Genomic DNA, 13749 nt, shown 5'->3' on the forward strand with positions numbered 1-13749 from the left:
CATCCCGGGAATGCTCACGGCTCCTCCGTCCACAATTTAAATCCTACCTGGGTGTCACGGTGGGATTTGAACCCACGTTCCCAGAGCTGAAGGATGGGCTGGTGACACTGATGTTCAGTCACCAACTTTAGCACCCCTCCCCCACTCGACCCACACCCTGCGGCTCAAGGCAAGTTTTGTTGAGTCATAGAGCACAGAAGCAGAGTTTTCAGTAATGCTTGTCCATGCTGACCAGGTTTCTCAAACTAAACTGCATTTGCCTACACGCCCCTGACAACTCAGTGGTGAGCACTGATGCCTCACAGCGTCCAGGGCCTGGGTCCGATTCTTTGGCATTCACTCTACCCACGTCCCTCGTGATTTTATAAACCTCTTGAAAGATCACCCTTGGCCTCTGATGACCCTTTTCAGTTAATAACATCACTCCCACAGCAGGCAAACTAGGATTGTGCACAGTTGCCTCATCAATGTCCTGTACAACCGCAACATAACGTCGCTCGCAGTCAATGCTCTGTGCAATGAAAGCAAGCCTGTTTTGTTTTAAAGAATTGAACTCTGTCCCTTTCTGACGTGCAATGTCTAAGAACCCCGAGATCAAGATGGTGGACTGGGTCGGGGGTGGGGGGGGGGGAGGATCTCCCCAAGTGACTCCAACAATGGAATTTCTCTCAAGAGCTGAAAAGGGGGTTTCAACTTCCCCAGAGCCATCTGATCAAGGATGAATCCACTTGACTCTCTCTCCCTCAACAGAACAGTATCTCCCTCAGATACGATTCCTGTAATCCCACTCTCTTCCCCACCGCCTTCAAATACCATCGCAGAGGGAAATGCCTCACATTACAATTCCACACACTTTTTTTTATTCATTCACAGGATGAGGGGTGAGTCAGCTTTCCTTACCCACCCCTAGTTGCCTCGAAGGCAGTTAAGAGTCAAGAGATATGGGCTTGGAGTCACATATAGCTCAGGTAAGGATGGCCATTTCCTTCCCTAAAGGACATTAGTGAGCCAGATGGGTTTTCCTGACAATCGGTCATCATTAGATTCATAATTCCAGGTTTTTATATTGCATCTGCTGCAACAGGGTTCGAACCCAGGTCCCCAGAACATTACCTGGGTCTCTACATGAACAGTCCAGCAATAATACAGCTAGGCTGTTGCCTCTGCTAGCATTGTTCAAGCTTAGACAAAGTGAACTTCTTTGGTTGCAAGAAATGTGTGCGATGGGACAGGAATATAATCATCGCTTGCACTGATCCAGTATCAGTGTTGCCATCATTTCAAGGCATTTAGAGTCAGAGATGTACAGCATGGAAACAGACCCTTTGATCCAACCCGTCCATGCTGACCAGATATCCCAACCCAATCTAATCCCACCTGCCAGCACCCGGCCCATACCCCTCCAAAACCTTCCTGTTCATTTACCCATCCAAATGCCTCTTAAATGTTGCAATCCACAGCTGTCCGCTCAGATATGAAATCCTGCTCAGAATAACGGCCTTTTAGAGGTTCCCCTGTCTCCTCTCGCATTCTCAGGGCCTGGGCTGATTTAATAATCTGATTTAAGATTAATGATGCTGAAAATTTTTCCTTTCTTTCCTCCTGAGGAGAAATGATCCCGTGGAGAAAAATAGCCGAGATGCAATGACATAAAAGCCAGGCACCCATTGCAAATAGCGGCACCTCACTCAAATGCTCAAATCTATAACTACTGCTGAGCATTTTAAGACAAATTAAAAATAATTACAAAAGATTTGCTGTTTGCGTATAAAGCCCACAGAACGTATAAAACAAACATCACTAAACATCCTCCATTTAATATCAAGTATTATAAAGTTACTGAACATTGTATAAAAAATAATTGCATCGTACAAGGTGAAACAAAAGCCCTGTATCAGCTACAGGACAAATAATACTGCACACATTAAAAATAATATTTGCATAGTATATAATGTATGTCATTCAGCATCCTATATATGATGTTTAAATATCATATATGATTTAAATTGTACTCAACGGGAATCCAAATATTTTTGCAACATATATCTAAATGCTGTATATAATTTTTAGATGTCAGATTTGATGTAAATATTGCTGAACACATTTTAAAATGGTACAGTATTTGTTCCAAAGCATTTGAGGTCCTGCATGTTATAAATAAAAGAGCAAGTCACCACAATTCCAGAGGGTAAATGGTTAGAGAGAGAGTAAGAGAAAGGGAGAGATAGAGAGAGAGAAGTAGAGAGAGAGAGAGAGTAAGAGAGAGAGAGAGAGAGAAATAGAGAGAGAGAGAAGAAAGAGAGAGAAAAAGAGAGAGAGACAAAAATAGAGACAGAGAGAGAAATAGAGAGAGAGAGAGAAGAAAGAGAGAGAGAAAGAGAGAAATAGAGACACACAGAGAGAGAGGACTATTGGTGGTTTAGCCTGAGGGCCACCATACCTCAGGCAAGGTTGAGAAAGGGAGTCCTTCATTGTATCAGGTCGCCATAGTCTGACCAGACCATAGGAGCTGTTCTCTCATCAGGGAGAGACGATTTTAGTGGTTTAACCTGCGGGTCACCACTCCTCAGGCGAGGGGAGAGGTTGAGATGGAGAGTCCTCAATGGTAGCAGGAATTGAAAGCTCTCTGGTTGAGTCACAAAGCAGCTGTCCAGCCATCTGAGCTAACCGGTTATAAAGAATGGCTCCATCAGATAGAGTATAGATCCGGGAGAATGGGCTGAATGGCTTTCACCTACACCACAATAATTCTGGTACTAATTGCCCTAGTAGATCTAATAGCTCGATATCTAACCATGCTGATTGATGGTGAGGAACCAGTGCTATCTGGTCATGCAGATATTTAAAGAATGTTAATAAAGGTGAGGATTATTTAACAAAACAAAGTGTATCATTCATCATCACTCCCCGCTCCCAAGTGCTAAGGCTCCATGTAAAGATTTAGAAGCAGGAATAAAATCGAGAGAAGGATCTGGGAAGAGAGTCTGAAATTAGTACAGGACTTAGTGGAGAACAGGAGAGATTCATGCACATGGGAAAGAAGAGTGGGAAGGAAATAAAATCGGAAAGGAGAGGATGGAAAAAGTTACAATGAGGAGTGAAGAAAGGAACAGTGAAAGAATGAACTGGACATAACAGTATTCTGCTTCACTGCCACAGGATTCAATCAGTGCCTCTCAGGGGGTTGGAATTAAATAGTTAATTATCACATTAGTGAGGGTTTAGAGAAGTAAATGACTTGGTACAAACACTTGGCACTGAAATCAGCTCAGACACGTCCGAGATCTCAAACAGACTGGTAACCTCATTCCATAAACTTCGGCACAGCCTCACTGTCTCTCACAATACACACTCTTCCCCACACCCCCACAGACACTCCACCCCCTCTCTCTCCACTCTCACACCCCCACAGACACTCGCGCACAAATACATGTACTTCAACAGACCGACAAACACACAGATCCTCAACTATTCACAAAGTAAAATGCTGGAGATCACAGTGGGTCAGGCAGCAACCATGGAGAGAGAGCAAGCTAACATTTTGAGTTGGAACATTTTTTTTTTGTGCCCAATACAGATTCCAGCATCTGCAGTAATTTGCTCCCTCATACATTCACACGCACTTATGTTCGCATGCACAATAACACATACACGCCCACTCTCACATACATGCACTCAGGCACACACAGTGTTAGACAAGTGTGTAAGCTCAGGCACTTTCATGCACACTCGCACACTTTCCAGTAAATGCCCCCTTACCTTTTCCAACTCCAACAGATGAAACCGCAACACTTGGATGGCTTGAATCATCTGTTAGGTACAACAGATACGGTCAGTAAAGGGGAACCCAGCAAGTACCTGGTTTAAAGTTTGATACTATTATTTGAGAACCACACGGGAGCCAATGAGCTTCCTATACTGAATTTAATACAGGAAACACTCTCTGCAAAAGTTACATTTCGGTTTGATTACAAACTTAATTTGCAACAGTAACAAATTAATTGAATTAAATCCTCCCTCCAAATATTACTTTGATACAATTAAATAGAGAACATTAACGCTTTCATGGACATGACCTAACTTGCAAGGACAAATTGAGAAAGCAGACAGCCCTTTTATCTGTTCCCTCTCCCAGTCAGTTTAACATTAGTACAACTGAGATTTTAAACTCTAATTACCAAATTATCCAGCTCCGGATTGGAGGAAAATAGAGGTTTTTCTGTTCGAATCTGGAAATTAAAAGAGAGTGGGGAGAGATTTTATTAGAATTCAACGGACTTCTAATAGTTAACTGCAAATATTTGGACCCAGAATCAGTAACAGAATGTTTGACACCAATCTTGCTTTGCCAAGTATATCAGATACTTACAGCTACAAACACAGACGTACACACACACATATACACACAGGCACATGGACAGACAGCAACAAACTCTCACACACAAACGCAGGTCCTGATATTCTCACATTTGCACACACATATAGTGAGTGAGTTACACACACACATACAGTGAGGGTTACAGACACACACATACATATACAGTGAGAAAATACACACACACACAGAGTTACACACACACAGTGAGAGTTGCACACACACAAACACACGCGCACACACAAACACAGACACACGGACAGACAGCGACAAACTCACACACAAACACAGGTCCTGATATTCTCACACTTGCACACATATATAATGAGTTACACACACACGCAGTAAGAGTTGCACACAGTGAGAGTTACAGCTACACATACATAAACAGTGAGAAAATATACACACATATTTACACACACACACATAGTGAGAGTTACACACACACATACAGTGAGAGTTACACACACATATACAGTGAGAGTTATACACGCACACACAGACTGATAGTTACATAAATGATCTCTAGCAAAATCATTAGCCAGTCTCATACAGATTTAATTGAGGAGCATTTATACTGACATGGGATGTCATACATGTACAAAAAGACATGGAACATCATACAGACAGCCTCTACACCCTCTGGTTACACAAGGTCCCAGTCTAAACACCAACACCATCTACCCATTCAAAGGCTACACGGTCTCTCTCTCACACACACATACACAGTTTACTCTCTAATCTTGCAGTTTCCCAGTCATGGAGTCACTGAGCTAAATAATCCCTTTCATAATTTCGGGATTTGTCTAGAACCCGGTTTGTGTTTTGGGAAAGTAGGGCAATCACCCGGCCAGAATTTACTGTGGGGATCTTCTGCAGTTTGTGCCTCTTCTCCTACTCTCTCTCTCTCTCAGAGAGCATCCTTACCCCCTTCCGCTTTCTGCAATAGCTCAAGTCTCCCCCAGCTAGCGTTACAGGGAGCTTGCCTTCCAGGGGGCGAGGGGGTCTGAGTGGAAGGGAATAGAGTGGAAACTCTCTCCATCCCAACTGGCCCCACGGACCATCAGATGGATGTGAGACATCCCCCTTCTCCCCCAATGTTTGACCCCTGCATCAACCCTTTTGGGGCCAAGTGAAATTAAACCCAATTTCAATCTGATTTTGAGTTGGAATTGACGCTTTTACGGACATCCGCCGCGATTAAATTAATCCTGGAGACCAGTGCAAGGCGAAATTAATCAGAAAGATTTCACACTGGTTTTGGTCATCTGGAGAGGTGCAAAGCCGATATGTTTACAACACCAAAAGGGAGTTTGTTTTCAAAAGATCTTTGGTTTGGGCAGATTTGTGGCTGATTTGAAACCAGTAACCTGGACTGCATTCACCCACCCTCCACCCCTAACCCCCCGCTTCTTTTTAAGAATATATTATTGCACCCATATTATACAATGCACTGTTGTTAGAAATTCCCTGACAACTGAACTTGTCTCTAAACTCGCTCTTGCACGCTGTCCCCTTGAGTCGCCCCCCCCAATCCCATCTCCCTCCCTCTCTCCAAACCTGTTTAGCAAACACGGCGATGTCTTCATTGAAGGAATCTGATGAGCACACATCTCCTCCGGCCATCCCGCAGTCCCTGGGAGTGCACGTCGCTAGTTCGCACTTTTCAAACACCAGGGCCAGCAAAGGGAAGAGAGGATGCCTGTTTAATTTGGGAGGGAAGGAGGTGGAGAGGGGGAGAGGGGGAGAGGGGAAGGGGGGGGAGAGAGAGAGATTGAATGATCAAAAATATGAACGCCGAATTAAAAACAAATTTTTTTAAAAAAAACACCTCCTACATCGAGCAAAAAAAGAGAACCCTTTTAAAAAAAAGATTTGCAATTGAGAAATTGTTCTCTTTTTAATGTGCAAAAACCAGCAGCGAATAGAGGGGTCCAAAGTTAATAGACACAGATATTTATAAGTAAGAAAATTAACAGTTGGGTGACAAAGATACTTTTATTGAAGGCTAAATAAAGTTAGAAAAATAGACGACTCTGCACATGCCCAAGTGAAGTCCATTCTCTACTGTGCATCATTTACAATACAAACAAGGGGATAAATTTGAGTTATTCTGGAAAAATAATCATTTTTAATAACAGGCTTTTTTGTGCTGTTGAAATAATGTATAGTACACGCAATTATAAAATCTAAAATACCAGCATATCCGCTGTTGCAAAACAGCCGAGCGAGAGAAAACAGAAGACTGAAAGAGCAAATGGTAAATATATTCTTTTCTGTGTGCGTTTTATATACGTACAAAGTGCTTTAGATACGATCTACAGTTAGTGCACATTCAATGTTAAAAATATTGGTGCATGTTAGTCCAATCTTCACAACCTGACAAATTTAAGGAGTGGGACTCATTCTGCAGAACATATCTATTTATTTGAGAGCATTGGCTAAGTGCCCTGTATAACGAGTTTAGCTTTGCATTAGAGACAGCCGCGTTTTTATCACGGCGTTTAATTTCCTTGTTGGAGCACGAGAGGAAAAGAATATGAAATGCTTAGGGAAAAAAGAAATAACTTTAAAATGAAATAACTTTTTTTTTTAAAAAAAACACAACTGAAAACTAGAGAGTGTGTGAAATCTGTCAACTGACCGCGCAGTCAAAAAGATCAGCTCATTAAATACACACAAGTATTGGGCGCTAAGTACATTTTTGTGTGATTAACACACAGTTCCCGTTAACCCTCGCCCTCCACACTGCAATTATGATTTAACATTTTAACAGAACATGTGAAACAGGAATGAGTCTGCCTGACGCTCCCAGTTAAGTAACTCGCGCTTGTTCAGAGTCACGGACTCGGGAGCCAAAAGCAAAAGTCCCCCTGAAAAATAGCATCTGTTTTTATTTTGATTTTTTTTGTAAAAAAGAAACAGCCCGGTGCCTTTTTTAAAAAAAAAGTCTTTTTTTTTTCAGAAAGCATTGCTCAAATTCTCCAGCAGTTTAAAATACTTGGAGGGGGAAATCTATTGGTTTTAAAATGTGGCCAGTTTGAGAGGTGTTATCGTGGAAGCAATCATGTACAGAGCTAGCTCGTAAAATACTCAAGTATTAGAGCAACAGCGGTGGGTGAGTGGAGATTAACACATCGCAGTAAAATAGGTGGAAATTCTGTCTTTCTAACAGCATCAACTGTCAGACCGCTTGGCTTTAGGCACTATTTATTTTATTCTCTATCCATGTAGAGGGTTGGAATGGGGAGAAATTTTCAGATCATTTGCCCCCACTCCTTCATTTGGACGGGTAAAAGAGAGAGGGCGAGAGTCTGAATCAATCGGATCTAATCTGGATTCCCCCCTCCAACCCGTTCACCTGGAGATTGGAGTGAGTCAGTTCCAGATTATTCTTTTTTTTGGAAGTGTGGGTTTCTTTTTCAGCACGATTCAGTCTGCACTGTAAATAATTAACCCTGCATAGATATCTCTCTGATAGTAAATACAGGACATAGTCCTATTAAGAGAATTTTTAAAATTTCAGCGAGTAATCTTAAACATTACCCCCACACACAAATTGTGTCGTGCAGAGCTTAAGAATTGCTGGAAAATATATATTTTGCCAAAATATTAACATACTTTAAATATTATCCACACGCTTAAATTGTGCTGAGGTTTTCCAGCAATTTCTATTTTTGATTGACACTCAAATCGTGCAGAGTTGAAGAATTGCTGCAAAAATATATTTTGTCAAAAAGTTTGTATGTTTCCTTTTGTCCCCAGTATGTGTATAAACTCGAGAGAAATTGGTGTGAAATGTATCTCTCTGTTTGTTAATAACAAGAACGTAGGAGAATTGAAATACTGTTATCTCTGATCTCTCCTGACTCTCGATGTTCAGATCTTTATAAACCACATCAGATACTGCAAGTTAGATTTTTTAAAAAAAAAATAAGGGAGATTTCAAAAGATTATCTTTAAAACACAATGGCTCAGTCCCTTACTCAATCCAGCCCCCGCTCAATCCCTGACTCCCTTTAACTGTCAAAACTTCTCCAGAGAAAGGGGGAGAAAGAGGCTCCCCCTCAACACTCAAACCGTTCCTAGATTTTTAACATCGGTTCTCAAACAATAAAGGCAAATATGCAACCCTTTAAAACAGACACGAGTTTGGGGAAAGCAAAGTCGACCACGGTAAATGCATTGGAGCTGGGGATGGGGAAACCACAGGGTGATATTGAGGATAATGTTTAGCCTCACTGCACAGGGGGGTTTGGCTGTTAGACATTCCAGAAATGTATAAAATATTTACCCTAGTCTGGGGTTGGCCATTTGACAATTTACTCTTTTAAAATTCTGGGCTACAGCGACTGAGACCCCGGCTGAGGGAACCCCTTATCGTCCCAGTAGACGATCCAAAAGCACATTTTTTGGGGGGGGGGGGAGGGTTGGGAGCGTGAAAAGGTTTGCAGAGAACTCCAAACACAGAGGACTACAATTTGATCCGACGCCCTTAAAAAAAAAGTCCAATCCTCGATTCTATTTTTAAACTTCACTTTTACCCTCAACAGACATGCCACCCTCGCCATCAGGATGTTCCAGGGTGGAGTATGAACAGGGGAGTCCCCTCACCGACCGCTCTGTGACATTTTTCCAACACTCGCTTCCCAACTCTTGCCTCATCGCACCCTCCATCTATGTGGGTTTTCTTCTTCCCACCCCCCCACCCCTCCAAATTTATTTGCTCTCCGTCTGTTTTTGCCTCTGCAATTAAAAAGTTTGACAAACTCCTCTTGCGTTGCCAGTTTCTCTCTCTCTCTCTCTCTGTTTCCCAGTCTGAACTCTCCCCTCAACACACAATACAATTGATAGTCAACATCACTTGTTAAAGAAAAAAAATATCTTCTCCCCCCACCACCACCACCCCCCTCCCCACAACACCACCCACCCCTACCCTTACGTCCAAACCTATTTTGTGTGTGTGTGTGTGCATAGGATGAGAGTAGCCTACCCGTATATGGTATCCTTTTCCCTCTTCAGACTGTCGTTGATGGTGTTACCCAAGCTCCCAGGTAGCGGCGCCCGGTGAGATGCACTTCCAGGCGGGTAGTGTTGTGCGTGAATGCCGGGGCCATGGTTCAGATGGTGACCCAGATTCCGAGAGGCGTGTGAATCTCCATAACTCGCCATGGACACCCCGTCTATCCCATAATGGGACAGCTCATCATACTGGAGAAATAAAGTGAGAAGGGGAAAGTTAAAATGGGGATGAGAAAAGGTGGGGGGGGGGGGGGTGAAATTAGACACAGGAGGGTTTATTTTAAAACTACACATGGTTTAAACGAAAACACTCAGACCCTGGAGCAGACAAAATATCCACATACAAAACATTTAAAAGAAACACACTCTCGGGAGAACACACCACAATCGACCCTCACTTTCTGGAAACTTGTTCTTCAAACATCTCCGAAACTTTGTGCAACAACCCACCGCACCGGAGTGCAAGAGAAACTCAAGTCCCGAGGCTTTCTAGCGAGACCTCCACCAGCCGGTTCAACGCCCGCACCCCTCTGTTTGCAAAAGGAGCAACATTTTGGGCAGCGGGGTGCTTGGTTTCGAGCTGAGAGCGGCGGGAGAGGAGAGAATGCACCTACTTTGTAACGTTCAAAATGGACCGGGGGCTGGGCTGGGGAGAGGGGGTGTCGGAAGAAACATACAATTCAAACACTCCCAAGGCAAATAATTAACTTAAATACAGGGTTTAAACCAGCACGAACAACCCAAATAAGTTAAAGTGCCATTAACTATGTTGCAAAGACACTGCCAGGTTGGGGTTACATTGGATGTGAACAGTTGTATCCGAGGCTCACATGTGAGCTCGGCTGTGATTCTACTGCCTAAAGGGTTTAAATTCAATTCAATCTCATTTTCTCAAACTGCAGAGTGTCCCTTTTGTGGGATCGCACAGTACAGAGAGAGAGAGAGAGAGAGACAGCAGAATATTTGTGGGGGGAAAAAAAACCCCCAAAATGTACATCACAAAATGAACATTCAAAATATCCCGGGCAGACTCGGAAACCCACATAAAAACCACCAAATCACCAGAGACGGAGGGGGAAGTGTTGGGGAACATACACACACACACATAAATCCAGCAATACTACAAACAAGCGGCCGTCTTTAACATGACTTCACAAAAGAAGAAATCTGTGCCTTGTAACATCAAATAAAAGAGACGGATAGTACAACGGAGATACAACAAGCCAAGAGCACAACCACAGCGGGCCTTCCTGCCTGTCCAGGCCGACAAGCGGGACACTGCGGGCGGCTAAGGCGATCCAATTCGCCCGGGGTAGCGGGCTGTCGCTCCCATACCTACCCTTTGTGCCATCAGCCAGCGTGTTTATAGCTAGTCTTGTCTCTGTGTGCCTCTCTCTTTTTTTTTTAAAGCAGCCTTTATTGTGAGCACACGGCCGCTGGATTTCGCCAGATGAAATTTCGATGTAGATTTTTTTTTTGACAATCTTAAAATCCAACAGAAATTGGAAGATGATTCTTTCACGCACGCACTCTCTCTGTGTCTCTGTTGATCATTGATACATCTGTCTGTGTGTGTGTGTGTGTGTAGGGTTTCTCCCTCTCTCTCTCTCTCTCTCTCTGTTGAAAATGTAAGGTCACAATTTCCAAATGAAAAGCAAGTCGATGCGAAGCTGCGTTGTCGCCGCTCGAGATGTAATCGGTGTTGGTTTTGCAATCTTCTGCCCGCTTGGCTTGTCCATCCAGAAGCGGTGGTGTCACTTTTCCAAATGAATGATGATTAAAACCTTAGAAGGGAGGGTGGGGAGAGAGAGGGAGAGAGCGTGAGGGAGGGTGGGGAGAGAGAAAGAGAGAGGGAAGCCAGAGAAACGGTTCCCCCCCCCAGCCCGTATTAGCATCCACACCTTTCTGATTAGGTCAGCTTTTACTAGTAAACAGATGGACACCTCTCTCCTCACCCCCCCCCCCCCTCCCCTCTCTCTCTCTCTCTCTCTCCACCCCCACCCTCCCCTCTCTCCCAGGATCAGGAAATCAAAAAGCTATCCACTCCCATCTGAGCTGAAGTCCCACACACACTCTCTCTCAATCTCCCGTGCATCAGCTGCAAACCACGATCATCTGAGTTCCACAATAGACCCAGAGAGAGAGAGAGAGAGAGGGGAGGGGAGGGGAGAAGGAGGGGAGGTGGGAGCAGCTTCTAAAGGCCCTGCCCCCCTCCACCACCCTCCCAATGCAGCCTGGTCGGGCTGCTCAAGGCAGGAGGAGGGGGCTGGAGGGGCTTTCCCTGACTTGTCCTGATCTGGATGTTAACCAGATGCTGGCTCTGCCTCTGCACTCGCTCTCTGTTTATCTCGGTGTTTCTCTCGCTCTCTCCTACTCTCTTGCGGTCTCCCTCTCTCTTTTATTTTGTTCGTCTCTCACTATTGTTTTTTCCCCCCTCTCTCTCTCACTTGTCTCCCACTCTCTCTCTCTCTGTCTCTCTCCCCTATGTCTTTCTCACTCTCTCTCTCGTCTTTCTCACTCTCTTGCCTCTGTCAGACTCTCTGCCCTATCTTTCCAACTCGTCTTTCCCTCTCTCTCTCTCTCCTCCCAGTCTCTCTCTCTCTTTCCCCTCTGACTTTCCCTCTCTCCTATGCCTTACTCGGTATCTCACTTCCCCGTGTGTCTTTCTCTCTCTCCCTCTTTGCTCTCTCTCTCTCCCTCTATTTCTTTCTCTCTCTCTCTCTCTCTCTCTCCCGTGTGTCTGTCTTTCCCACGATCACTCTCTCTCTCTCCGCCGCCGTTTCCCGGTATTGAGTAAACCCGGAACCAGCTGTGTCCTTCTGTAACTCTCTCCCGTGCACTAGGCGACCCGGCTAACCGAGAGAGGGAGAGGGAGCAGCAATCATTGACTGGCTGTTTCTGTCAGGGCGGAATAACTGTGTGTGTGTATGTGTGTGAGAGAGTGGGTTTCCCAAACACCCCTGCATGTTAACCCTTCCAGGTAAGGCTGGTGCAGTGCTGCAATGGTGCAAGGGAGTGCTCTCCTCACTGGGAGAGCTGTCTCAAGCCTTTCCCCACCCCGACCTCCACCTAGTTATTGTCCCTGGGCTTCACATGTACTGGGGGCTACTGGTTTTCAGACTGAGGGGTTTGAGGGACAGTGGGAGTGGGTCATAGAGTCATAGAGATGTACAGCACTTGACCAGACCCTTCCGTCCAACTCGTCCATGCCGACCAGATATCCAAAATTAATCTATTTCTATTTGCCAGCACTTGGCCCAGGCTGTGGAAATGCTAAGTCCTTTCTTAGCTCATTTGAGGGGCCAGGATTCCGAAGTGAAATCCGTGTTCCTGAGATAAATGTTATTGAGATTCCTTAAAACTCATTCACGGATGAGTGCGTCGCTGGCTAGGGCCCAACATTTATTGCCTTTCCCTAATTATTGCCCTCTAAACCCTTCCTATTCATATACCCATCCAGATGCCTTTTAAATGCTGTAATTGTACCAGCCTCCACCACTTCCTCTGGCAGCTCATTCCATACACACACCACCCTCTGGGTGAAAAAGTTGCCCCTTAGGTCTCTTTTATAACTATTCCCCTCTCACCCTAACCCTCTAGTTCTGGACTCCCCTAACCTCGGAAAAATATCTTGTCTATTTATCTTATCCATGGCCCTCATGATTTTATCAACCCCTCAGCCTCTGATGCTCCAGGGAAAATAGCCCCTAGCCTGTTCAACCTCTCCAATCCTGTCACCAGCCTTGTAAATCTTTTCTGATCCTCTCGTGTTTAGCAACATCTCTCCTAGAGCAGGGAGACCAGCTGACTACCGGCGATCCTCCTGGATGCAAAGGTGGTGTGGAAGGTCAAAGGTCAGAGGTTCAGGTCAGTCACTCAATAGGCAGTTTGAAACTTCTGGGAGAGGGTGAGGGGGTGAGGACGGCAGATGCTGGAGATCAGAGTCCAGAAGGTCCAGTCAGGCGGCATCCGAGGAGCAGGAGAGTTGACGTTTCGAGCCCTTCCTGATGAGGGGCTGTGCTTTTTCAGCACCACACCTTTCGAGTTTGAAACTTCACTGAGTCATGAAGCAGGCTGTGGAAATGCGAAGTCCTTTCTTAGCTCATTTGAGGGGCCAGGATTCCGAAGTGAAATCCGTGTTCCTGAGATAAATGTTATTGAGATTCCATAAAACTCATTCATGGGATGAGTGCGTCGCTGGCTAGGGCCCAATATTTATTGCCTTTCCCTAATTATTGCCCAGAGGGCAGTTAAGAATCAACCACATTGCTTGTGAGTCTGGAGTCACATGTAGGCCAGACCAGGTGAGGTTGGCAGATTTCTCTCCCTAAAGGGGCATGAGTGGGTTTTCC

At 44.7% G+C, this 13749-nt stretch overlaps 1 protein-coding gene across 2 annotated transcripts in view; it reads right to left on the bottom strand.

The window, feature by feature from the left end:
- The window catches only part of LOC122542948 (homeobox protein Meis1-like), a 28325-nt gene extending 16963 nt beyond the window's left edge, over window positions 1–11362 (bottom strand). The window contains exons 1-5 of one of the 2 annotated variants that reach the window (XM_043681093.1): window positions 10737–11362; window positions 9369–9586; window positions 5936–6077; window positions 4179–4229; window positions 3760–3810 (exon numbers count right to left, since the gene is read on the bottom strand). In XM_043681093.1, coding sequence (XP_043537028.1) covers window positions 3760–3810; window positions 4179–4229; window positions 5936–6077; window positions 9369–9586; window positions 10737–10748 — 474 coding nt within the window. In that variant the 5' untranslated portion in view covers window positions 10749–11362. Of the gene's footprint in view, window positions 1–3759; window positions 3811–4178; window positions 4230–5935; window positions 6078–9368; window positions 9587–9795; window positions 9888–10736 lie in introns of those variants that run through there. The other variant, XM_043681094.1, reaches the window with a different exon arrangement.
- Between the last annotated feature and the right edge of the window lie 2387 nt (window positions 11363–13749).

The sequence above is a fragment of the Chiloscyllium plagiosum genome, chromosome 41 (genome assembly GCF_004010195.1).
Source record: "Chiloscyllium plagiosum isolate BGI_BamShark_2017 chromosome 41, ASM401019v2, whole genome shotgun sequence".
Lineage (NCBI taxonomy): Eukaryota > Metazoa > Chordata > Chondrichthyes > Orectolobiformes > Hemiscylliidae > Chiloscyllium > Chiloscyllium plagiosum.